Here is a 27,635-nt window from a genome sequence, read left to right as displayed (position 1 = left end):
TGGCGAGTTCTATCTTGAAGTTTTGAAGCGATCGATAGTGAGAATTCGTCGTGTACGGCATGAATATCATGATGCAGGGAGCTGGTCACTTTTGCACGATAATGCATCATCTCATCGTTCGAACATTGTGAGACAGTTTTTGAGCAAAAACTAAGTTTGTGTGTTGGATCACTCACAGTATTCACCTGATTTAGCACTCTGTGACTTCTATCTTTTCCCCCGACTTCATTTGCCGATGAAGGAAAAGGGATACAACGCCATTGAAAACGTTCAAGTAGCAGTAACCACGACCCTCAACAGTATCCCAAAAACCGATATAAAAAACTCATTTAACGAATTAATTGACCATGCCAAATGCTGTATTGAAGCTGAGGGAGAGTATATTGATTGAAATAAATTATTTGAATAATTATAATTGGCCTGTGTTTTATTTTCTATCAAAAGTTCGGACAGAGGGTGTACAGAGAGGTATAAGACAGGTGACACAATATCTCCAAAATTATTCAGAGCATGCCTAGAAGAAATATTGAAGCTTCTTGATTGGGAAGGGAAAGGTCTGAAGATAAATGGAAGATATTTAAGCCATTTATGCTTTGCAGATGACACAGTTATCTTTACTTCAACTGCACATGAATTACAGACTCATATCCATGAGCTCCAAATTGCTAGCAAAACAGCAGGTCTAAAGATAAACCTAAAGAAGACCCAAGTTATGTTCAATAGCTATGTCCAACCAGAAATAATAATAAATCAATATTGAAGAAATTAAACAAGTAAATCATTACATATACTTAGGACAACAGATATCAACAGAACAAAATATCATGGATGAAATTAAAAAGGGCACGATGCTTGGGTGGAAAGCATCTGGAAAATTACATTCAATATTCAAAAACCAACTACCATTATTTCTGAAGAAAAAAGTTTTTAACCAGTGTAGATACTGATACATGGCTGTGAAACATGGACAATGAATGCAAAGGAAATTCAAAAATTAAGAAAAACACAATTTAGTATCGAAAGAAGTATGCTTGGTATCACAAGATTGGATCACAAAAGATAAGAAATCAAACCAAAGTGTCTGACATCATAGGATGAGTGAAACATCTGAACTGGCAATGGGCTGGGCATATTGCTCGAAGACAAGATCAGAAATGGACAAAAGAAGTACTGGATTGGATTCCACAAGAGGAAAGGCGACCACGACGGCCACCTAAATCACGCTGGTTTGATGATATCATCAGATTTGCAGGAGTGACATGGACAGTGAGTTTTGGAGTAATCTTGGAAAGGCCTTCATCCAGCTGTGGATCGACAATGGCTGATGATGATTCAACTACTGAAAAAAACTGGCCTGGTTGGCTTAGTGGTTACTGTATTTTGTCTCCAATCAACAGGCTACAGGTTCATATCCGGTTGCAGGAATGGATGTATGTGACAGTTTTTAAATGGGAGATGAATTCCATCAGCTAGTGTGAGACCACTTATTGGAGGCCTGAAGTGGTTTGAAAGTTCCATGTTTGTGCTCTAGAGCAGGTTTTCCAGCTATGTACATAGAATTTATTTTAGAAGGGCAGCATGCAAATTGTTTGAATCTGTACCTAGAGAGTTCACTCCTTCCTTCTCTTCTCTCCAGTTAATGTTTCAATTAAATTGCCAACTGTTTAATTTGTTCTATTCTTTTAATATGTTTATGGAGATGAATTTATTATTTTATTAGATGCAGTTTTATTTTTATTTATTTATATCAGAAATCTGCATTCAGTGGCAGTGTCATTGTTAATAATTAGAGTTTTTTTTATATAGAGATGTTTATATAGAGGATATTATCATAATATTAATCCTATTGGCTGCGCCATTGTTTAAATATAGGATTTTTAATTATTTAATATTATCCTGTCTATAGAGGTGATCTCTGTTCAACAATTATTTTTTAAATTTATTTCCGAGTGTACCTATATATGCACAAGGGTTCACTCCGATTGGTGCAATGACCTTAACTCTTTTTTTTTTTTTTTAACTATTGCTTGCAGAATCCAAATAAATCACTAACTCAAGACCAAAATACAAAATAAACATTTAATAAAACAAAAAAAACCAATATATATACACTTCAAACAACTTTACATAACTATAACTAACTACAGAATTATTGGATCCAAGGCCTTTTTTTTAAAATAAACTTACACTTAGGACTAGACTAAACACTTTGGTTTCACAATGACAAAATGTTCATAGCCAGTTTCTCTCTCTGTCAAGGCCCTTTTCTGAAGATATATGACTTTATTCTTCATTTTCACAGGATCCTTTTTCTTCACTCATGTAGCATACATTAATTTTTCCTAACTCAATTCTGTCTCTTTTTTAGTAGAAATAATAGTTAGATCCAGCGTCCTTAAGCCAGATGAAACTTCCCATTAGTGTTTCCACGAACATTCCTTTAGAACGTAAATAGCAACTTCTTCTTTTATTTACAGTTCTACGATTCCCTTTTCGGAATCTACTACTAATCTTCCAATTAGCATTTTCTCAAACATTCCATTAGAATGTAAATAGCAATTTCTTCTTTTATTCACTAACACTTATTGACAGTCTTAAATCTTTAAAATTTCATAGTCTACGATTCCCTTTTCGGAATCTACTATTAATTTTCCTCTGACTATAACATAAAAAAAACTTAAGTTACTCCGAACCTAAATGTCTGCCGGCCTGTGTTCTAATTTCTTCCCAAAGGCTACCTTGTTTATATCCATTACTCTGATACCGAACGTGTTCTTGTCAGCTGTCAATCACACATCAAACTTCTCGACGAGCATGCACACTTCTTGAAAATGGCAAGCTAGAAACTAAATATAATGGCTGACATGCTGTTTCCGTTAGCGTAACGAGGATGTCGCTTCTGTTAGATCCTGAATAAAGAACTTTACAAGTAAGTTCTTTATTCAGGATTTAACATGATAAATATTACTAATTAAGGAGATACCTGCACATTAGCTAATAATTATGAAAAATTTTTTTGTTATGTGATAACGTGTAGTCCATATGTGCCATTTTATGAAATTATTCCTGTATAACTGAAATGAGAAGCAGAGAATTTTGTGTCAGAATAGTAAGAATTATGTAAGGGAATTGTTAAGTTATTTGTAAATCCTATTAAGCTGTCTAGTACATTACGAAATTTCCAGAAAGACAATAAGTAGTAGTCCGGAATAATCGTGTATAATCTGTACGAGTCGAGCATAGCGATGGAGGCTGTACCTACGCGGAAAGTGACGTCAAAACGACTACCTGGAATAGGGTAACCTAACAGATTAGGGAGAGTGTAGGATCACCCAAGGGGCATGAACGATAGGGTTCGTGGGTAAAAAAAAAAAACATCGAATAGAGGGCACCCGAAAGGGTGAATAAAAGACGATGTGCGCCATATTACAGGGCTTTTTCTTCTTCGGTTCCTGGATTCGAGTTTTAGGAAGTTTGTTGGGTGATTCGCGCGAGAGAGCGGTGGGTCGACTACAGTGATGTTGGATGATGAGGGCTATTCTTGAGAACGCTTGAGGATTTCCAAGCGAAGCTGATCGTGTGATGACGGCCTATGCAAAATCGAGCCTTCGAATCAAGTCCCATCGAGGAGAACGGAGAAAATTTCCTGCGGAGCAGTAGACAGCACGCCACAGTCCGGAAACGATTCAAAGAAAAGCGTAAAGAAAAGCCAGGAGCAAAGACGGCCGATAACTATACAGTAAGGTAATCCAGATCTACATGAGATGGCTGCATGAAATCAAAAAGGATCTGGTAGTTGTAAAGAATTTCATTCTATGTTAAAAATCGCTTAGAAGAATAAGAAATTTGTGTATACTGTAAGCTAAGGACACTAATAGAGAACTTTTAAGTGAGAATTTGATTGAATTAGTTAAGACCCCGTGGAACAAAGAAGAAGAATTGTTGATAGGCAGTATTTTGACTGAGAATGGCTAGGCTTGACTAATGAAATTTAGAATTAAGATGGTTATTGATAGAGTATTAATGAAAGTGTTCAATGCGTGTTCTGTGAATAACTTATGAAAGGAATTATATCCTAGTAGTGTTATGCTTACACTTAATCTTATCCTTTCGTAATTGAAGGATTTAGCTTACTCAAATTCATTGTTGTGATTTAGTATAAACCTTAACTTAGAGTGAGTTTTGTTCTATTGAGTATTTGAATTTTCTTAACTGTAAATGTTTGGTGTTTTTCCAATAAACATGTTTTGTACCTTATACCTGACTTTATGCCTGATTACGAATTCAAACCACCACTTACGAAATAGAACCTTTTGGTAGGAAGGAATTAGATATTATTGCTTAAGTGAGATTTAGGTCATGACTGCTAACTGAATCTGCACAGCGCTAGCGTAAGATTAATAACTGTATGTATCCCTTTTGAATTTGGACTTGTTTCCCTGAACAAGAGTCTCTTCTGTTATAGGATATTGGCTGGCGCAGCATAAAAAATAAATTTTGCCAATATCCGAAAAGCAAATAGTACTGAATTAATATTTGAAAAGCACAACAATAGATTAGAAAGCGGGCTATTTAAAGGTATAACAAGGTATAATATAGAGAAAACAACGATGTAACAATGGCACAGCCGACACTAGGGCTCTAGAATTTAAAGTTGACACATCCTTAATCACTATAAGTTGGTTTTTGATATCGTATCAGGCATTTATTGGAATAATTAGAATTTAAGGAAATTATATTGTGTTGAATTGTAAGATGAATGCAGATATGTCCCTACCTACAAGCTCAGAGTTATATGACTCAGAGTTTTTTTAGAAAGATTAATCCCCAACAGGTATTCCCTCAGTTTTCGGGTGATGAATCTGATGACGTGGTTGCATTCTTCGAATACATTGAGGAATTTGAGAAGGATTGGTCGGTGGAGTGAATTCCAACTGCTCATTCTGCTATGCAGCAAGCTAGTTGGAAAGGCTAAAACCTATTTTCATTCCTCACCGGTTCTGAAAGAAACCCGGAGTTATGTTAAATTTAAAGAAGTCCTTATTTGTAGAAAGTATTTTACCTTGGGTATATTAAATGTTAAAGATACCAAGCTATTTTAAACCTGGTTTTACTCCATTTCCCAAGTAAGCAAACAGACAAATAAGTCAAGTTTGCGCTTGCACGTAATGCAAGTCTAGCTGACCCTGCAGGTAGTGCAAGACTAAGATAACTCATGGTAAAAGTTGAATAAGCTCTGATCACTAATCTTAATATTTACCCATAATGCAAAGCACATCTCCTAGAGGAGATGTATGATGCTTTGTATTAAAGGCAAGGGGCCACTACCCAGACCGGTTTCGACCTTTATTGAGGTCTCATCAGTGGGAGCCAGGCTAGAAACCTTATTAAATAAAAATCTCAGGAGGAGATATATATATATATAAATGTAGAAAGTATATGTATAAATGTATAAGGTTAAAACACCTTATGGTAACCTGTTCTGGTAAAATACTTATAAGCTCTGTATTACTAAAATCTTGATATTTCTAGCCTGGCTCCCACTGATGAGATATTATAACATAAATTGAAAGTCAAATGGCTATTTTTCTGGCATCCTTGGTGTTGTACTACCAAGTGGTCATTTACACTTGGATTCGCCGATAGTTTTTCGGTATATATGAAACCCATAGATTCGTAGTTCTTGATCTTAGAGTTTTGCTTACTGGCAGTTGAACAACAAGGGATTTGTATCCCCTTAATTATTATTAAGGATCCCAGAAAAATAGCCATTTGGCTTTCAATTTATGTTATAATACACAAACACACCTTTATGGCATTTGTATAGTAAAGGTATGTAAGTTCTTTTCACTTAAGCCTTGTTATCTTCCAGGTCTACCTACTCACTGATGAGACCTCAAAAAAGGTTGAAACCAGTCTGGGTAGTGACCTCTCCTCATAATGTAATTACAGTATTACATCCCCTAGGGGCTGTGTTTTTACATTATGAAAAAATATCAAGGATAGTGAGGGAGCTTGCACCTTTGCTTCGAGTTGCCTTGGTGTTGTACTACCAAGTGGTCATTTACACTTGGATTCGCCGATAGTTTTTCGGTATATATGAAACTCATAGATTCGTAGTCCTCGATCTTAGAGTTTTGCTTTCTGGCAGTTGAACAACAAGGCATTTGTATCCCCTTAATTATTATTAAGGAGGCCAGAAAAATAGCCGTTTGGCTTTCAATTTATGTAGTCATTATTATTATCATAATCAGAGACCTCCAGGGAGTAAAGAACTCATTGAAGGTGGACATATATCACCCATACTTCAACAGACAGAGGTGTTCCTCACACAATACTCTGAGAGAATAATCTAGCACTCATCCTTTTCTTAACCACATACAAACTTAATCTCCATGTATGTCCCCTTGTATTCCTTCCCCACCTTCTATATAAAAAAAAAAATTCATCAGCCAATATCCTATATCATCATTTCAGAAGTTTATAGACCTCTATCATATCACCACACTTTCTCCTATTTACCAGTGTCTGCAATTCACATACTCTCAATCTATTCACACAATCTACTTTCTGTAATCTCAATATCATCTTTGTTATTTTCTGTACTCCCTCTTCACATGCATCTTTCTCTTTGGAATCTCGGAGGCAAAATCTACACAAAGTCCAGGTGCAGTCATATCAAGACTTTGTAATGAGGCAAAATGATCTTATCCTTATATGTCAATGTTTGTTTCAGCTTTGTAATAAATCTTCTAACAACGCATTGTATTTGAAATTTTTGCTATGTGAACCCTGAATTTCAATTTTCTATTCACCACAACTCCCCCAGCTTCATCAGTTTTTCTAAGCATAATTCCACCAATATAATATGCCACTGGAAATCATCCTGCCAAAGTGCATAACTTTATACTTCACTTATTAATGCTGAAATGACAGCCATTATCATTTGTCCACAGCTCCAACCTATGCAAAGCATTCTGTTAAGTGCTGTATATCAGTAGCATCCCAGACTGCCCTGCCTATCTTCAACAAATAGCTGAACATCTCCTGTCAAGTCCTTTTTAATATCATTAACGCATAAACTGAACAACAGTGGCCTGGAGTGTCCAAAGCGTGGTTTAGCAGTCCTGACTTGACATAGTAATAGTAGTGAATGTATTTTTTATGTTCTTCCAGGTGGATGCTAACTGATCTTCCTGTTTGTCCATAGTAGGCCAAATCACAGTCACAGAGAACTTCATACACTCCTGGGTGTGCTAAAGGGTGAAGTTCATCCTTAGGCAAGTGGATCAGGGTTGCTAGTTTTACATGAGGTTTGAAAGTGGTGCGAAGGCCATGTTTCATCGGTACTTTGGCTATCTTTTCTGATGTACCTCTGACATAGGGAATAGAGATGGTAATGTTGTGTTCCTGTGTATTAGGGGAGGGAGGAATGGGGCTGTGTAGTATTTTATCTATTTTGTAGGAATTGTAGCCATTGGCTAAGAACGTATGGCGCAGATATTTGAGTTCTGTGGTCAGAGCTGTATCATTAGACCAAATGGCTCTGGCTCTGTCTGTAAGTGTTTTTAAAATGCCATACTGTTGGACTGGATGATGATGTCATTGTTTATGTAGGTGTCTTCCTGTGTGTGTTGGCTTTCTGTAAACTAGCAACTCTGATCCACTTGCCTAAGGATAAACTTCACCCTTTTATCACACACACCCAGGAGTATATGAAGTTCCCTGTGACTTGGCCTACTATGGACAAACAGGAAGATCAGTTAGCATCCACCTGGAAGAACATAAAAAATGCATTCGCTATTATTACTATGTCAAGTTAGGACTGGCAGACCACGCTTTGGACACTCCATCACACAGGATTAGATGGAAGAAAATGAATGTGCTATTTATGAGTTCGTTACAGATCTGAAAGATTATTTTTTGAGTCAGCAATGGCTTTGAAGAATTCTCCTAACCTGAACAAATATGGTTGCATTAATTTGCCAAAAATTTGGGAGGCTGTCATCCTAAGAGCAACTCCCACATAGCTGTAATGTTTTTTTTACAACATTAGAGGGTGCCAAAATAGGACTAAATCTTTTGTCCACTGCAATTGTATTGTTTTACTTACTCACTGTCACGTGTACAAGTGTGTTGTGCTCTGATGATGCTGATTTGAAATTTAGCGAAATATAAGGAGTTAATAAAACATCTTTCGATTAAATTGTTTGGTGTTTAATACTGTTAAAAATTAAGTCATGAATTTGTTTAGGTTTGGAGAATGTTGTAGTGCTGTGGTTAATTCCATAACCAGTCTAGCTGATTAACATCTGCTTTTGTATAAGAGGGAGTTCCCCCCCCACTGGATCCAGTGATCTGTATCTATGGCATGGTCAGCCACCCTGGAACAGCTGTAGAGCAGATAACAGACAAATGTAAATAGTTTATGTGTTCTTCTAACTTTCCAGACACAGAAACTACATCCATCATCTACACTCACTAGAGACCTTCTAGGATGACAGACCATATGATAAATAACATTACTGGATCTGGGGAAATGTCCACTTATACAGAAGCAGACATGAATCAGAGAGAAGCAGACATGAATCAGAGAAACTATTTCTAGAATCCACCACAGCACTACTACATTCTCAAAACCTAAACAAATTCTGCTGTATCACATTAACAGAAATCTGGGAGACCATCATTTTGAGATTGTCAGCAGAATTCCATCACTGCACCCACAGAGAGTGCCAGTCACAACTGTAGCATGTGCATGCTTAGTACGTTCTTTATAGATGCATGAAGATGCCTGGGAGACCAAGGTGAAATATTGGCTTAATAATCTAATTATCTAATAATTAGTTAATTACTATCTTTAGATATGTATTTTCTTCACTGAACACCAACATGATGATAATCATATCTAAGCATCCATATCACATTAGTCAAAAACATCAGTCTTTGCATTACCTTCGTACAATAGGATTATCATACATTCTTTCTGCTACTGTGAGATCTTTCCTAAGTCATGACTCAAATTAATCAACTGGTTCAGCTGAACATTCCTTTAGCATATAGGCTGGTATCCTATCAATGTAATGGTGGCACCATATGATATGTTATGTACACAGGTGGAAAAATCTTAGTGAATTAGCACTGATTATTTGAACAAATGCATTTTGCATTTGTTCAAATGCAAAATGTTCTGCATTATTTGAACAAATGCAAATGTACCCTTAATGTACATTAAGGGTACATTATTTCCAAAATACTTCCACATTCATTGTTTCTTTTACTAGCAGCATGATGATAAAATTCTTCTTCTGAGTTGCCTTTAACCTGCACAATTTCTTTTCATATCTGACTTAGCAGTTTGTACAATACTCCCAAATTTTCTAGCCTGCACTTTATACATTTCATAAATCCCCTAATCCTTATTTTCACAATATTCCTTCTTCTTCTTATGGATCTCTTGCTTAATAAGGTTGCACATCCATTTTACCCCCACCCTATCTGTTCTCCCAATTGTATGGTTTCAGATACTGCATCATTTAAATATCTTTTCAAAGTTTTCCATTCAGTAACTGATACCATGGGGCTAAACATAGTATTCTCCTGAGTTTGTTATAAGTTTCAGCTTTGTAGCTCAGCACATAACCTTTCTCAATTGGAATATTCATATACTTAGCCACTTCCCAGATCAATACGCATGGATCATCGTCACAAACTGGTGGCAAGAGTCACAGCTTTAACCGAGATCATCCCATCCAACGCTATTATGAAATCTAACAGTCTTTGACCTCATGTTTCTGTCTTTCATATGCTACTTGAGAAAGCTGTCTTACAAACAGCTTAATAAATTCTCTTACATTATTATCATGAGTTTTCTCTACTACTTGATCAATGTCTGGATAATTTAAGTCACTTGTAATGTTTACTTGCTTGGTATCCATCACAGCAATTTGGAGATACGTTTCATCATTCCTGAGCAACTGAACTATCAGATCTGTAGTAATCCCCCCCCCCCTCCAACCATATATATTTCATTGATTTCATTCTATCAGTTTCCACTTTACACCAGATAGCTTTAAAACCCAAAGCCAAATGAAACATTATTACTATTATTAATTTAATGAATGTCTACCCTAACTAAACTCAAATCATTTGGTATCATTTGTAGTATCCCCTCCTATCTCTTCTGTTCTTCCTAAAAATACTACACCCTTTGCCTTCCATTCTGGTTTACTATATCTAACTATGAGAGCGAAGTTTCATTAATGCCAATAATCTTGGGTCACAACATATTTACCAAGGCAAGAAACTCAACCTCTTTGTAACTGATAATGTAGTATTTGTGTATAGACATAAGAAGTCACTTCCTGATTTTTTTTTCATGTACATACACCTGCAGTCTGTTTGGCCCAGTATGGCAACTTTCTCTCCCCCCACACACACACATTCAAAAAAAGTTCAAACCCAAAGCATACACATCAACCCTTTCCCAAGATTCATAACCATAATCACTGGCATTCATATCATTATATTTGCATACCTTCGCAGAGCTCTCTCTCTCTCTCTCACTCACACACACACACACTCTTATGTGTGTGTTCCTCCCATGATGATTTAGTTTCCTTGATTTTCTGCATTAGGTCTCACCCCCAATAAATAATTAATCCAGTCTCCTGATGCCAAATCCATTCAAGTGTCATCTTAAACTCACATTTTTTACATGGCCTGTGTACTGAGTCATTTGCTATCATAGTCCTTTTTCTTAATTAAGTACCATCATATTTCACACTGCACTAACAATTTTCCCTCTCTCACTCTTCTTTCTCATTTCTTCCAGCAATCCTTTCATATTCTCTCTTATACACTCATCACTATTTAAATCATTTGTTCCTAAGAGTACTACCATCTCTTTTACATTTCTTTTCTGTTTCTTGATTGCATTTGTTGCATTCTTAATTTCTGCTGATTGGAAGCTCGAAGTAGTGACCTCATTGTACCATATTACTTCTTTTTTTTTTTACATTCTAACTGGTTTAACTTTATTATCACTGATATCTTACCAACTTCCATGCTTTGCTGCTTCTTACTGTTCTGCTTATTTTTCATCCTGTCTGAATTTTTGTTTTAGATATTTCATATGTCAAATTATATTCATCAATGATGAAATGCTTTGACTCAGAAGGGCAAAGGTTCTCTGTTTCTGGCATCTACGTGTCGCTGATGGGTTTTTTGGCACCATTTTTAAAGACTATCTTAAACTAACAATGTGGAAACCAGGAATACAATCTCTCTCCTAAAATCCAATATGTAAACATTTCCAGAACAACACATGAATGAGAAATTACTCAGCCGATGTGAGAGAACTTTCTCAAACAGCATGTGAATGAAGAAATTCAAGGTCAACGAGTATCAGATCTGAGTATCATAGCATCAAAAGAGAACTGTTAAGAATGTAGCTATTTTGCAACCAGGTGATTATGACAAACTCAAGAATACTATTTTTGGTTTCATAGTGTCAGCTATTGAATGAGAAAGAAATCAGCAATACATGGGAAGCTTTGAAAAGATACTTAAATGAGGCAATATTTCAATGTGTCACAAGAGTTAAGGAACAAACAGGAGAGCCTCCATACTCAGTCTGTATAGATGAAGCCCTTTGGTTGGAAAGAACTGGGTTTGATTCCCGTCCATGATGTGAGGAACCTTTATCTGGTCTCTTTCGACGAAAGGTGACTTAGCCGGTCTCATACGGAGGTAGGATTTTTTTCACCAGGAAACTCAGGTGTTTTGTCCCCCAGAACAGGGAAACCGGCCCTATCAACACACATGGATCTACAGTCAAAAATACTTAACCCCCCATGAGGGGTCTCAACTCGCCCAAACAGAAACAAGGAAGAAAAGGGAGGAAACTCCATACAAATAAATAAATAAAGGAACACACAGGGTGGAAGTGAAATGGATGTGCAGTCTTATTAAGCAAGAGAACCACGAGAAGATAATGTGGAAGGAATATTCACAATATTCCATCCACATTATTGTAGAAAAGAGTATTGTATGGAAAACTAAATCAGAGTATGGAAAGAAATTAGCAAGAAAAAGAAAAAAAAATGAAATGGAAGAATAAGTTTGGAGAATGCAGATGGCATCCTTGTGTCAAAAGGAGATGAGATTGTTCAAATAAATAAGGAGTGTTCATTTGCCAAGATCTATCAAGCAGGTGTATGTAAAATAGTCCATAGTGCTACCTCTATATTGAATGAACAGATCACATCAGGAAAGATCCCACAGGAATGGAAAGAATGTGTGACAGTTCCATTGTACAAGGGTAGTGGAATAAACAATGTATCTAACTGCACACTTATCAGTATCTCTGGAGTGGTGGTGAAGATTTTAGAGAAGGTGGTAATAACTCATATACAGAAATGCATTCACAGACAAGTTATATTTTGAACAGAACAGCAATGGATTTACTAAAAGGAGGTTATGTCAGGTCAATCTGCTGATCATCATCAACTGTTCTCAATCCACTGCTGGATTAATGTTTTCCCCACTGGGTCAAGTCCTGGGCTACTTGTTGCCATGCCACTAAATGTGTTTCCTGATTTCATCTTCCATCAGTTAAATGGTTGTCATCTAGGTCTTTTACAGTCTCTGTGGATGTGGATCCAGTTTATTACTTCTGTAGTCCACCACTGGTTAGATATAGAAATGTGGCCTGCTTATATCCATTTTAGGGTTTTCACATGGATAATGATGTCTTCCACTCTTATCATTCCTTTTATTCATGTATTCCATTTCTTGCCACTTTCCTGCATCTCTCCATGCTTCTCTGAGTGGTCTCCTGCCTTTGGATGTCTCTCTGGATAAGGGTGTAGATGTCCAATACATAGGTAAGGATGCAATGGTTAATTCTCTTTAGACATAAGGGTAGAGTGCTCCTAAAGATATTATAGTTTTTATCAAACGTGTGCTCCATGCTACTTTCACACATCTGTCTATTTCTCACTGCTTTCTGCCATCACTTTTGCTACAGCATTCAACAGAATACCACATGAAAATCTGTTGAATAAACTGGAGAATATGAAATTGCAATATTAACTATTGATTTGGTGATATCTGATGGACAGGTATTAGAAAGTTGATATATGAAGTTGATATCCTCAAGACAGGCAAAGCAATTTAGGATGCTAATGACCAGGCTGTAGCTATAGACAAACGATAATGCTGTCATTTCAGTGTTAGTAAGTGAGGTGTAGAGTTAAGCACTTTAGCAGAACGAGATTTCCAATGGCATATTATATTTGTAGAATTACGCTTGGAGAAATTGATGAGGCTATGGATCTTGAAGTTATGGTGGACAGAAAACTGATGTTCAGAGTTCACATAGCAAAAATTGCAAATACAACTCAGAATAAGTAAAGCCAATGCTGGGAAGACAACTGAATAAATTTATATATGGAATAAGAGAGAAACAACTCTAAACTAGCAGTATACAAGATAGTACTCAAACCAATTTTAACACATGGTTCTGAGAGTTCAGTTCAAAATAAAATACCTGATTCAAGTCTGGGAGATCTGCAAAAAATTAGGGGAGTGAGTAGATGGCAGTCAGAATCATATTTTTTTTAAATGAAGATATTAGAAAAGAGCTTGCTATTACTAATATTCGAGAATATGTGAACAGAACTAATCTTAAGTGGTGCAGTTTTAAAGTGGAACAGGAGATGAAAAGTTAGCAAAAGATGTGTTCCTAGTGTCTTGAAAGCTGACAATATTGTAGACATGAAAAATAACAGATTAATTTGGAAGAAAACCAGTGATAGGAGCTAGTAATAATGTAAACTTAATTATGAAGTAATATCGTAATGTTCTTTATGCTAGGCTACATAACAGGAAATAATGATAATAGCAACCTGTTAAGTTTGGTTGTGAAAAATGAGTGGTTAAGCATAATAGAATTTGTTAGAATCATATTATGCATACTTATAGATTAAACTTTGGAAGTCAAACAAAACTAAAAACAAATCGTAAATTTTCCCATTGCAAGTGTTGGACTTAAGTTAACAAGTATCTTTTTAAATTACAATTACAACTTATGTTAGAATTTTAAATGCATATATTTTCATCCAAGAATACTATAGAAAACTTATTTTAATGTTACGGAAATACATCACTTATTCTTCCAGATGATCCAACTTATAGTCAGGACTAAACAAACTTGCTGATAGCATTGCATGTTTGGAAGAAGAAACCAAAAAGCAGTTTAAAACCTGTCCACCAAGCTAGATTGCATGGTCTATCCCCAAAATCCACAAAGTGGACAATTCCATTTTTACATGTCATTGACTGCATAGGTTCAGCTTCTATCCAGTTGATAGCGAAGGTTGGTGTAATTTATTAACATCCTTCATAGGTATATCCACAACCTTAATCAAAAACAGATTCCGTTAAAAAAAAAAAAAAGTGTTTCACTTATAAAATGTGTTTTAACAAATCTTCAGTTGCACTTTCACTGGAGTTAATATCATAAGAATTTTCCCATATATTATTTGGCTCTTTGGTTTTGTTATCTGCTCAGGTTACTTCACTTAAAATTGGAATCTAGTTGAAGACTATATAGTGAACAATGTGAGCTGCGTTCATGTGATTTTTATCTTTTATTGCGCTATTTTCTTAAAAAAATTAGTTGTGTTTTATTATTATTTTATAGTAATATTACTGCTGATTTTCATGCATTTATAGTATTTGATATATTTCATGATAAAATAAATATTTTGTTGGAATAATGCAATATCAAAGCGATGCCATCGCTTTGATATTACAGCGAAACTTCACAAGAATAATATAGCAGCCACAAAGAGGAATGCTAGGGAAATTTTTAACAAGGCTGCTTGGCCCAGTGAACAAAATCATGCCCTTTCAGAAATAAATGAATACATTCAATATGAATTAACTTTGGAAATATCTAAACTAAAGCAAATTATTAGACAGATGATGGAAAAAATTGGAAAAAAGTCAAGTAAGTAAGATTACTGCAAAATGATATTCAGGTAGGTAAAATTGATAATAACAAGAAGGATACTGCATGGTATGGAGAGTCAATTACCGTATTTTTCCATGTATAAGACGAACTCTACTTTTTCGAACCCAATATTAAGAATTCAATATTTTAAACATAAAACAGAACACACATTTGATATTTTTTTAAATATTCAAAGTATATTTAGCAATTTGGTAATATTTTTAAGATACATACTAAGAAATTATGCATCACTCTCTCAGTTCAGGGCACATCATTTTCTTCATCACTATTAGTTCCAAACATATCACTTTCTTCAACCTCTACTGCATCACTGTCTATATATATATATATGAGATCATCCTCAGTTCCATCCATGGCATTGCTGATTCCACATTTCTTGAAGGACTTCACAACCACCTCTTACTTGACTCCATGCCATGAGTTTAGGACCCATTTGCATACCTCAGTAATGGTTGTTTTTTTCACTCTTCCTGTCGGTGTCAAGTTATTACCTGCTTTTTTTTTGCATTCATTTGTTCCATTCTTCATTCATCAGAGCTTTGAGGGTTTGTTCATAGAAATATCTAGTGGCTATAGCTGACCTGCAAGTCCACCAGGAATAACTGCTAGCTGTGTTCACAAATCTGCCGCAACACTTTTTTGTCTTTTCTGTTAAATGTGCTTGGAACTGATCAAACATGAACAGAGCTGGCCTCTTCAAGAGCCGCCCAGGTCTTCTGGACCAAATCTTTGCAAACCAAATAGTCATGATCTCTTCATTCATCCAGCCGTTCTCATGAACTTGGACAAGAACAGCAGGTGGTATGCTCTCTATAGGATACGTTTTCCTCTTAAAAATGAGCATAGGAGGCAGTTTGGTACCATCTGCACAGCATGAAAGGACAGAAGTATAGTGTGGCTTTTCATGACCACTTGTTTTGATTGCCAATGTTTTGGCCCCTTTCATATCAACAGTTCTGTTGGAAAGCACATCAAAATCGAGAGGCACCTCATTCATATTTGCAATCTGACTTGGTTCAAAAGCATATTTTTTCTGAAGTTTTATGACAGGAGTAAAACTGTTGGATTTTATCCTCATAAGCTGGTGGCATTTTCTGGGCTAACTTGGTTCATGTTTTCATGGCCAACCCTTCTCTCCTCATGAAGTTGAAGCACCATTTTGTCTTTCCTGTGAAATCAACAATGTTCATTTCTCTTGCAAACCTTTTTGCCTCATATCGAATAAGCTTGGTTGACACACATATTCCATTCTGGCACTGCTCCATAATCCAAGTCTTAAGCCTCTGCTCCAAGTTTGGCCATTTTGCTGGTTTTCCTCTTAAGGCCCTCTTCTTTTTTGGCATTTTGAGTAGTTGTTCTTCCTGTTTTCTCCACTGTCTAATCATACACTCAGTGGGAGGAGGTCCAAACTTTATTTCCATGTTCTTTTGCATAATTCTCTCTGAAGCTTTATTTCCATGTTCTTTTGCATAATTGATGACTTTTAACTTGAGTTTTGAGGAATACGACAATTGTCTTTTATTTTCGGACATTTTTATGGGCTAGAGCTTAAAATATTGTTAATGCATTAACTTACCCTGCCAACGAGTTGCAGACATATGAATGCTTTCAGAGTTCTGATTGTTTTATTCAGAATCAGGCGTTAATGACATCAATCGACAGAGTTAAAAAAGGCTAGTGATTGGCGGAAGCCTGTTCGCGGAGACAAGGTACCGGCGGTTTCACCACGGCAACCGTGGGTCTCCCAACCGGTTATCCCCTGTGTATAAAATTACCCCAAATTTTTAAAAATTGTCTAAAAATTTTAGAAAAAAGTATCGTCTTATGCACAGAGAAATATGGTAATTATATAACGTCACTGATGACAGTTTTACTACTTCAAGTTTTCTATATGCTAAAATCAAAAATTTAATGAATGTAATTGAAAAGCAGAAAAGAAAAGTAATAGATATAGTAGTTTGTTGTCTAGTAATATTTATCAGTATGAGAGAGGATATGAAAGAACTGCTGGAAGAAGCAAAAGTGAAGAGTGAGAAAGTGAAAATAGTAATAGCAAATATGAATTGAGAGAGAACCTCTACTTTGCAATGAACAGCATGAGTTTACTAAGGACCTACTCAAACCTATCAAGTGCGTGTGTAAAGCTGTCTGCATAAGTAAGAAACTAGATAACAACAGAGATTGTCAAACTGTGTCATGCAGGTAATTTATTATGTCTCTACACGAATGCTAGGAGTATCAGAAACAAAGGAGTAGAGTTTAAAGATACCAAGAAATTATATACTTGGTTTAATCCTTTATCCAAGTGTAAGCAAACAAAGTTTTCACCTGAAATATAATCAGGACTAGGGCAACTCATATATAGAAGCTAATGACTTCAGATTACATGCCTTAGTGTCCCATAATGCAAAGCACATATCCTTACAGGTATGTATAATGCTATGCATTATGGCAAGGGTCACTACCCAGACTGGTTTCAACCTTTATTGAGGTCTCATCAGTGGGAACCAGATACAGAGGTGATACCAAGTTTGAAGTAATGATAAAGTCATATTTTCATATACAAGTAGCCAAAATGTGTCACACCTTTTTATTATTAAAATAATCAGGATTAGAAACTGGTCTGGGTTGTGACCCTTCCCATAATGCATAGCATTATATATACTCGTAAGGATATGTGCTTTGCATTATGGGATACTAAGGCAAGTAATCTGAAGTCATTAGCTTCTATATATGAGTTGTCCTAGTCCTGATTATATTTCAGGTGAAAACTTTGTTTGCTTACACTTGGATAAAGGATTAAACTAAGTATATAATTTCTTGGTATCTTTAATTTATAACCAAGTGGAAAAACTTCCAACAACTATCTCTAATTCAGAGTATTTTAATAATAAGTTGTGACACCTTTTGGCTACTCATATATGAAAATATGACTTCATTATTACTTCAACCTTAGTATCACCTCTGGGTCTGGCTCCCACTGACAAGACCTCAAATAAAGGTCAAAACCAGTTTGGGTAGTGACCCTTCCCATAATGCATAGCATTATACATACCTGTAAGGATATATGCTTTGCATTATGGGATACTAAGGCAAGTGATGTGGTCATTAGTTTCTATATATGAGTTGTCCTAGTCCTGATTATATTTCGGGCAAAAAGTTTGTTAGTACCTGAAATATAATTTCAGGCCTGAAATTGCAGCAATGCTTACACTTCCTTCGATAAAGGATTAAACAAAGTATATAATTTTTTGGTTTTTTTAATTTATAACCAAGTGGAAAAACCTCCAACAAAAGAGTGGAGTTTGTTGTCTTGGGTAATATATTGGAACCACATGTTCTAGGCATTAGTGAGATTGGCTATCAGAAGCAGACGTATTAACTGGTATTGAGTGCAAAGAGTACAGTATATTTACGATGGATAGACAGGATAGGAGAGGGGGGGGGGAGCTGCTGTTAATGATATCATATGTCTTGAATCAAGTTAGAGTTGAGACTATGACTGCAGTAACAGTAAAAATTTTTCATGTGGCAGTGCGTTTGAAGCCATCTAATGTGAAGAGTGGAGATTAAAAAGATTAAATACACAGCGGGGTGTGGTTACAGACCTGGTGGATCGGTTGCTAATGACGAAGAAATGCATCAACAAATAAATATGATGGGTGCGAAAAGAATAATTATGATGGGGGACTTTAATTATCCGAACATTGATTGGATAGCTTTGAAATCGCATGAGAAGAATGAAAATGAATTTATTGAGCTATTGTGAGACAAATTTCTCAAGCAGCATGCGACAGAAGGAAATCGAGGTCAGAGTGTTAGACCTGATTACAGTCAGAGGAGGTAGTAGTTAAAGACATAACTGCTACCTCCTCTGACAATAACCTTTTCTGAATGGAATATTCATAAGCTTACCCACTTCCCGAGTGAGTACTGCATGATCACTGTCACCAACCAGAGGTAGAATATTCCATTCAGAAAAGGTTATACATGCTGAACTACAAAGCAGGATATTATGACCTCCTGAGGGATATGCTGGATTCTCAGCAATGGTATCAGTTATTAAGTGGGAAGAAATATCTACAGTGCATTGGAAGTGTTTAAAAAATACTTAAATGATGCAATATCAGAATGTGTCCCTAGACTTCAAAGAATAAATAGAGTAGGGGTGAAATGGATGTGCAATCTAATTAATCCAGAGATTCATAAGAAAGAGATGATGTGGAAGAAATATTGTGTACATAAGGATGATGTCAATGATAATTATAAGTAGCAGGCCAGAAGAGTCACAACTGTTGTACAGAAAGCAAAGTCTGAGTATGAAAAGAAACTGGTTCTGCTTGCTAAAGACAGCCCACAAGAATTCTATCGATATGCTGCAAGTAAAAGAAAGAATGAATCTGAAAGAATAACTCTACTGAATGTAGATGGTATGTGGGTGACTGATACAAAAGGGTTTGTTCAACTAAAGAGCTGCCATCATGCTAGAACTATCTACCTGGTATATGCAATATTGAACTCACTGCTGCCTCTTCATCGTATGAAGAAACTCATGTGGAATGAGGAAGTACTAGAGCTGTTGCACAAAATGAATAAGAATTCTGCAACTGATAGGATATTAGCACAGATGCTAAAAGAGTGTTCAGCTGAACTGGCTATATAATTTGAGTCTCAGAACAGGGAAGATTCCACAGGGGTAGAAAGACTGTATGGTAATCCCATTGCACGAGGGTGGTGCAAAGACTGATGTATCCAACTATCGACCAATCAGTATCACAGGAGTGGTGGTGAAGATTTTGGAAAAGTTGGTTAGGGCTTGAAATGAGAAATGGGGTGACATAGAATCTCTACTTTGCAATGAACAGAATGAGTTTACTAAAGGAAGATCATGTTTTACCAACTTGCTCATATTCTTTAATAATGCTACCACTAAGTTAGACAAGGAGAATGAATACATCACGATACTTTTGGATTTTGCTAAGGCTTTTGACAGAATACAGCATGGAATACTGTTGCATAAATTGGAGAATATGGGATTGAATTATAAACTATTGACATGGATAAGAGAATAACTGACAGATATCAAAAAGTGGTATATGGATGGGGGGGGAATCTGCAAGATTCAAGGAACCTACCTAATGATGTGCCTCAAGTATCAGTCCTTGGTCCACTGTTATTCAATCTGTACATTAATGACATTGGGAAAGATTTGAGAGGTGAAATACGGGTATTTGCTGATGATGATGATGCAAAGATAGGTAGGGTAATTACATATCATTAGATATCTAAAGTCGTATTATATTGGTGAGATTATGCTAGAAGAAACTGATCATTCCAAGGATCTTGGAATGTTAGTAGATAGCAAGTTGAAATTTTGGGGCCATGTAGTAAAGATCACAAATATAACTCAAAAGATAATTGCAATGCTGAAACAAATGTCCACATGTAAAGATAAGGATGTCATTTTGCCTCTTTAGAAGGCCTTGACAAGACCTCACTTGGACCACTGCTTGCAGGTCTGGTCTCCTGATTTCCGTTGCGATTCTGATACAATAGAGTGTCAAAAATGATATCAGGATTGTAGAATATAGATTATGAAGACAGATTAAGGAATTTGTAGGTTGCACACACCAGCAAACAGGAGAAAGAGTAGTGATATGATTCAGACTTACAAACTTCTGAAAGGATTACACAGAATTTAAGTAGATGGAATTTTTCATTTTATGGACGTTGAGGAAAGGATGTGAAGGCATTTATGGAAGTTGAGAATGAATGCTGTAAAGAAGGGGATTAGGGTTAAATTTTTCTCTCATAGAGTAGTGCATGATTGGAATGGATTCCCATTGGATGTTGTGTGTGAAAGTAGCGTGAATGAATTCAAGAATAAGTATGATAATATATATATATATTATCAAGGGTATTTACTTGGATTGTAGACATTTTATATTGGAATTTTACTGACTAGAAACACCGAGATAAGACAAAAACTTTGATTAGAACACAACTAGTTTCGTCGGAACACTGACTTCTTCAGGTGTACATACTATCACAAAAAACTGGAAAAATTAGCAAGATAAAAAAGTGAACTTCTCACATAAACGAGTTAGGAACTACAACAGTCAAATCTGAACTGGCATTTGTGTGGCAGGTCTAGCATGAGGAGTTAGTGAGTGGGAACTATATCGAAAAAGCCAAAATTGAATTACTGCACTATGTGAATCAGGTAAGCTATAACTTAAATTACTGTTCATGTGTGAGGGGTCCAGAATTATTTCTTTTGATTCTAAGATGCATCTTTCTAGTTCATCAGGGCATTTATGGACATTTGTAGTAAGAAGATTCCAGTCTATCTGGTGTTGAAGGTCTTCTAAATTAGAGTCGGCAGAGAAAAGGACATGACTGAGAAGGTGCTTGCATGGGTTCTGTTGTACGAGATATCACTTTGATGCTCCTCGAGTCATAGTGAGATAGACTTATCGGTTTGACCATTCTGTCAGACTCCTTGAGTTGTAAATTTTTTATCTTAGATATAAAATCTCAGAGTTCTTGATATATGAGGAAGAATTTCCAGTGAGATGTTTTAAGGATGAGGCAAAATACCTTGCAAGGAGTCTGGCAGAATAGTCAGCTTTGACATTGTCTCTCTCTTTACAAATGTTCCTACTCAATCCTCAATCTCCTAAAAAACAAACTCTCCAAAAAAATTTTCTCCTTATTAATGCATTGTGTAAACTCTGGCTATTTCTTATTTGAAGGAAAAATCTTTAAACAAACCAGCGGCTTAGCTATGGACAGCCCTTTGTCTCCAGTGTTAGCCAACATTTTTCTTGAAGACTTTGAGGTAAGAGCAATTTCTAGTGCTACACTAAAACCTAAACTGTGGCTTCGATACATAGACAACTTCTTCCTCATCTGGGAATATGGTCCAGAGAACTTACAAACATTCCTAGATCACTTGAACAATCACCACCAAAACATCAAATTCACATCGGAACTTGAAGTGAAGAGTGTTCTCTCCTTTTTAGATTTAAAGATTACTAGGATGCCTAATTGTCTCAAATTTTCTATTTTTCAAAAAACAACTCGTACATACAGACAGATACTTACATGCCTCCTCTTATCACTTCCCTCCACAGTAACTCGGTATTATCACCACTCTGGCGAGATCTCTAATTTCAGAAGAAGAAGATCTTCAAATCAAACTTAACCACCTCAAAAAGTACTTTCTTAAACAACAGCTACTCACCTCGAAGCATTTCTAACTGTCTATACTCATGTCTCCAACCTCGACAAGAAGATGACTTTAATCCTATTGCACACATTCCATTGCCGTACGTGAGTTCTCTATCGCCAAAATTGGCGAAAATTATGAAGAAATTTAATATTAGAACTTACTTCACTACCCTACCAAACATTTGTTCGTTCCTGAGTCAACACAAGCCAAAACATCACCAACTTCAGTTCCCAAGGGTATATAAAATCATCTGTAGTTGCAGGAGGCCATATTATGGGTAAACCGATAAGTCTATCTTGCTACGACTCAAAGAGCATCAACATGATATCTCGTACAACAGAACTTGTGTAAATGCCCTTCTAAGTCATGTCCTTTTCTCTGTCAACTCTAATTTAGAAGAGCGTCAACACCAGATAGACTGGAAACTTACTACAAATATCCATAAATGTCCTGATGAAATAGAAAGACGCATCTTAGAATCAAAAGAAATAGTTCTGGACCCTCACCATGAACAGTAATTTAAGTTATAGCTTATCTGATTCACACAGTGCAGTAATTCAATTTCGGCGTTCTCGAGATAGTTCATTCTCACTAATGCCTCACGCTAAACCTGCCACACGGACACCAGGTCAAACTTGATTATGTGAGATGTTCACTTTTTTATCTTGCTAATTTTTCCAGTTTTTTGTGATAGTATTTACAACTGAAGAAGTCAGCATTCCGACGAAACTAGTTGTGTTCTAATTAAAAGTTTTTGTCTTATCTTGGTATTTCTAGTCAGTAAAATTCCAATATATATATATATACATACATATAGGTAGAAAGTTTTTACCTTGGGTATATATTACGTTAAAGATACCAAGCAATTTTATAAGCTAGGTTTTTAATTCTTTTTCCCAAGTAAGCAAACAGACAAGTTAGTCAAATTCGGCTGCACACAGTGCAACTCGTGGTAAAGGTGGAGTAAGTTCCGATCACTTTTCTTAGAATTTTCCCCTAATGCAAAGCACATTTCCTTGGGGAGATGTATGATGCTATGCATTAAGGTAATGGTCACTACCCAGACCGGTTTCGACCTTTATTGAGGTCTTGTCAGTGGGAGCCAGACCTAAGTCGAAACCAGTCTGGGTAGTGACCATTACCTTAATGCATAGCATCATACATCTCCGCAAGGAAATGTGCTTTGCATTAGGGGAAAATTCTAAGGAAAGTGATCGGAGCTTACTCCACCTTTACCACGAGTTGCACTACATGCAGCCGCAAACTTGACTTACTTGTCTGTTTGCTTACTTGGGAAAAAGGATTAAAAAGCTAGCTTATAAAATTGCTTGGTATCTTTAACACACACACACACACACACACACACACACACACACACACACACACACACACACACACACACACACACACACACACACACACACAACTTGAAATAGGTTTATACATACACACACACACACACACATACATAACTTGAAATAGGTTTGAATTGCATTTGAGATTTTCTGTAATATCCAACACAGCACAGCCTCTATGCACCAGATAACAATAAAATTGATTTGGAGAAGTCAGCTATTTGGTCTTATAATGAATGTTTCCTAGATCTTCGGCAAATTAATGCAGCCATACTCATAGAGGTTAGGAGAGCATTTCATAGCCAATGCTGATTTCAAAAATAGTCTCTTAGACTTATAGCGACTTCTATGCAGCACAGATGTTTTCTTCCATTTACCATATTTTTCCGTGTATAAGATGAACTCTACTTTTTCGAACCCAAAATTAAGAAATCAATATTTAAAACATAAAACAAGAACACATTTGATATTTTCTTAAATATTCAAAGTATATTTAGTAATTAGGAAATATTTTTAAGATACATGCATACTAAGATACATTTTCTGGGCTAACTTGGTACGTGTTCTCATGGCCAACCCTTTTCTTCTCATGAAGTTGAAGCACCATTTTGCCTTTTCTTTGAAATCAACAATGTTCATTTCTCTTGCAAACCTTTTTGCCTCATAATGAATAAGCTTGATTGACACACATATCCCGCCCTGCCACTGCTCTATAATCCAAGTCTTAAGCCTCTGCTCCAAGTTTGGTCATTTTGCTGATTTTCCTCTTAAGGCCCTCTTCTTTTTTGGCATCTTGAGTAGTAGTTCTTGTTTTCACCACTGTCTAATCATACACTCAGTGGAAGGAGGTGCAAACTGTCTCTCTGAAGCTTTATTTCCATGTTCTTTTGCGTAATTGATGACTTTTAACTTGAATTTTGAAGAATATGGCAATGGTCTTTTATTTTTGAACATTTTTATGGGCTGGTGCTCAAAATATTGTTAGTGCATTAACTTACCCTGCCAACGAGTTGTAGATGTATGAATGCTTTCAGAGTTCTGATTGGTTTATTCATAATCAGCCATTAATGATGTCAATTGGCAGAGTTAACAAAGGCTAGTGACTGGCAGAAGCCTGTTCGTAGAGACAAGGTACTGGCAGTTTCACCACGACAACTGCAGGTCTCTCAACCAGTTATCCCCTGTGTATAAGATGATCCCCAATTTTTGGTCTAACAATTTTAGAAAAACATTTCGTCTTATACACGGAAAAATACGGCAATTCCCATGTGAGGGAACATCCAGAGCATGCTATATAGATGATTATAGATATAATTTTTGCATTCTTCCAGGTGGATCTACCAGTCTGTCCAACACAGGCTAAGCTGCAGGCACAAGGAACTTTATACACTCCAGAATGTGAAAGAGGATAAAGTTGATCCTTAAAAAAATGGATGAAGGCGGCTAGCTGAATGAGTGGTTTGAAAGTTGCATGGGGATTATATCTGGCTATCCTGCCTTTTCTGATGTATACTGAATATAAGGAATGAGAACAGTTTTGGTATGATCTTGTATGTTGGCTGTAGGAGGGATGGGATGAATGCAGTATTTTATATATATATTATAGGGATTGTAGTTATTGGCTAAAAAGTGTTCTACAGGTACCTCAGGTTAGTTCGAAGGGCTGTGTCATTAGTTATTAATGTTTTAAAGTGAAGAGTGTTTTTAATAAATGAGGGAGAGTTGCCTCTATGTGTGCATGTGTTGTGGGGAGGGGTGATTTGCTGTAACTAAATGGATAAAAGGAGGTATTAGGTTTGTGAATTTTGTGGATCCCATATATCCAGGATAGTCTGACATGATAACATTTTACTTCTTGGTAATTTCTTTGGGACAAGTAACTTTCTTTTATAACGATTGCAATTCCCTTATCTGCTTTGGTTATCATAATTATTTTTTGTTCCTGTATAACTTTTTAGTGCCAATATTATTTCTTTTAGGTGGAATGTTACCCTTGCCAGGTATGGATTTCATCGGTGTTATTGAGAGAGAGAGAAAAGTGAAGTGATATTTCATAAAAACATATCTCAAATAATAATAATAATAATAATAAAAAAAGTGAACCAAATAGTCAAGAAGCTGGAAAATAAATGCCATTTTTATAAGAGGTGGACATTATTCTTGGAAGACATTGTTCTTTTGTCAAGAATGTAAATTCACCCTGAAATTTATTAAAAATAATACACTAAAAAAAAAAAAAAAGCTGCCTTTAAATTCCACCCAGGTCATACAAAAAAAGTGAACCACATGAATATACAAATTCATGTGGTTCACTGGGTCTGGTTGAATATACAAATATGCAACAAATGCAACCAGAGATAAGCAACAGAAAGAAGTTTTTATCTCATTATGAAGTAATTTTTAAAATTAAGTTTTAGAGAAATAATTCACCAAACAAGGGATAATCTGCTTAGATCTGATTAACAGACAAGTTAATTTTAAAATGTTTACTTACAATTGATCAGTATGCACAAAACAAGTTTTTGGTTTTTCAAGCTGACAGCTCTGTTCCATAATAACTTTTTGCAAAACTTCTTCATCTGTTAATGCAGTATAAGGCTGTGATCCATACTGTAACAGTTCCCAGATCAGAACACCAAAAGCCCTGAATTATATATAAACACTTAAAATTGCATATAAAATATATATTGTAAATGTCAACACACATGCACGCACACAGTGTCTATACATTTTAAATTTCAGTTTGGATTCAACATTACACAATACAGAAGCATGCACAAGACTAAGTATATAGCAGTGTAAACATTTTAGGCAGTCCTAAGGAAATTAATGTGACGTTATTAGTCTCTACATACAAGTAATCTAGTTATGAGAAACTTCGCACGCACGCGCGCGCGCGCGCACGCGCACACACACACACACACACACACACACAAAACTTTATTTGCATGTACTTGGATAAAAGATTAAACAAGAGTATTTCTCAGCATATTTAATTTAATGTTAGTCTGTGATACTTGGGACACATGTGAGCCAGATAAAAATAAAACCGATTAAAGACTGGAGAACATACATGGCATCAATGGCAGTATCACATCAAAAGTTAAGATATTAGGAGGGAACCTGATATTGTTAGTATTCAGGAATGTGTGAGTGTGTGTGCAGAGCTAATCTCTAATGGTACAGTCATTTGAAAAGAACAGGAAAGGCTAGAAAAATGGACATTTAACCTCACTACCAGCCAGGAGGTCTGTGTGTGTTGTGTGTGTGTGTATATATATATATTCATTTTAATATAAACTGACTAAAAATCTGAGAATTATAACAAATTGAGATTTATTTGAAAACGCAACATGTTTCGTCGGGATTGACTTCATCAGGCGTTAAGAACATTGAAAGCTATTAAAAGACACCGAAAAAAACATTGAGACACTTTAAAACTATACAATTATAAAGCTATAATATTCGATTGTAAATTACAGTTATTATGAACTTGAGCTATAGTCTGTGTTAAAGTTCTATTGTTGTACACTTGTGCGTGTGTGGAACGACGTGATCTCCAGTATCTGACAGTAGAGCTGAAAGAGTCAGGCAAATTATAGCTGAGATTATTGTTCATATGAAGAGAGCCCAAGGTGATTTCTTTTGACTTGACAATGCGGCATTCTACCTCATCATGGCAAATGTGTAGGTTTGAAGTTGTTGTCCAATTTCCTTCATGTTGGTGGCTTTCGTTGTTTGTGTTTATTGAAAATAGGACACCATAACCTCTTTACTTTTGCATGTTGAGATACTCATCACTGCCCTAATTCATTCTGATATTCTCACAATTATAGTAATGTGACTCCACTGCTTTAGTCTCTGTCTGTCACCACTTTCAGATCTCTCATTTCTTCTGCTTGCTTCAAAATTTCTCTGCTTAATTGTGTATTCTGTTCCTATTGTTGTCTACCAAATTTCAAGACCTTTGCAACAGTGAACTGACCTGTACATTTACCAATTGTCA

General features: G+C 36.0%; 1 protein-coding gene across 1 annotated transcript in view; it reads right to left on the bottom strand.

Moving 5' to 3' along the window:
• The window catches only part of LOC150102960 (uncharacterized), a 353,745-nt gene that overhangs the window by 66,088 nt on the left and 260,022 nt on the right, over positions 1-27,635 (bottom strand). The window contains exon 10 of the mRNA XM_090398023.1: positions 26,124-26,273. Coding sequence (XP_090254149.1) covers positions 26,124-26,273 — 150 coding nt within the window. The remainder of the gene's footprint in view (positions 1-26,123; positions 26,274-27,635) is intronic.

Source organism: Typopeltis vanoorti, chromosome 9, assembly GCF_054136105.1.
Source record: "Typopeltis vanoorti isolate ZY-2024b chromosome 9, IOZ_Tvanoo_1.0, whole genome shotgun sequence".
Taxonomy (NCBI): Eukaryota; Metazoa; Arthropoda; class Arachnida; order Uropygi; family Thelyphonidae; genus Typopeltis; species Typopeltis vanoorti.
The sequence above is the reverse complement of the archived record's forward strand: the minus strand, read 5'-3'. Positions and strand labels throughout refer to the sequence as shown.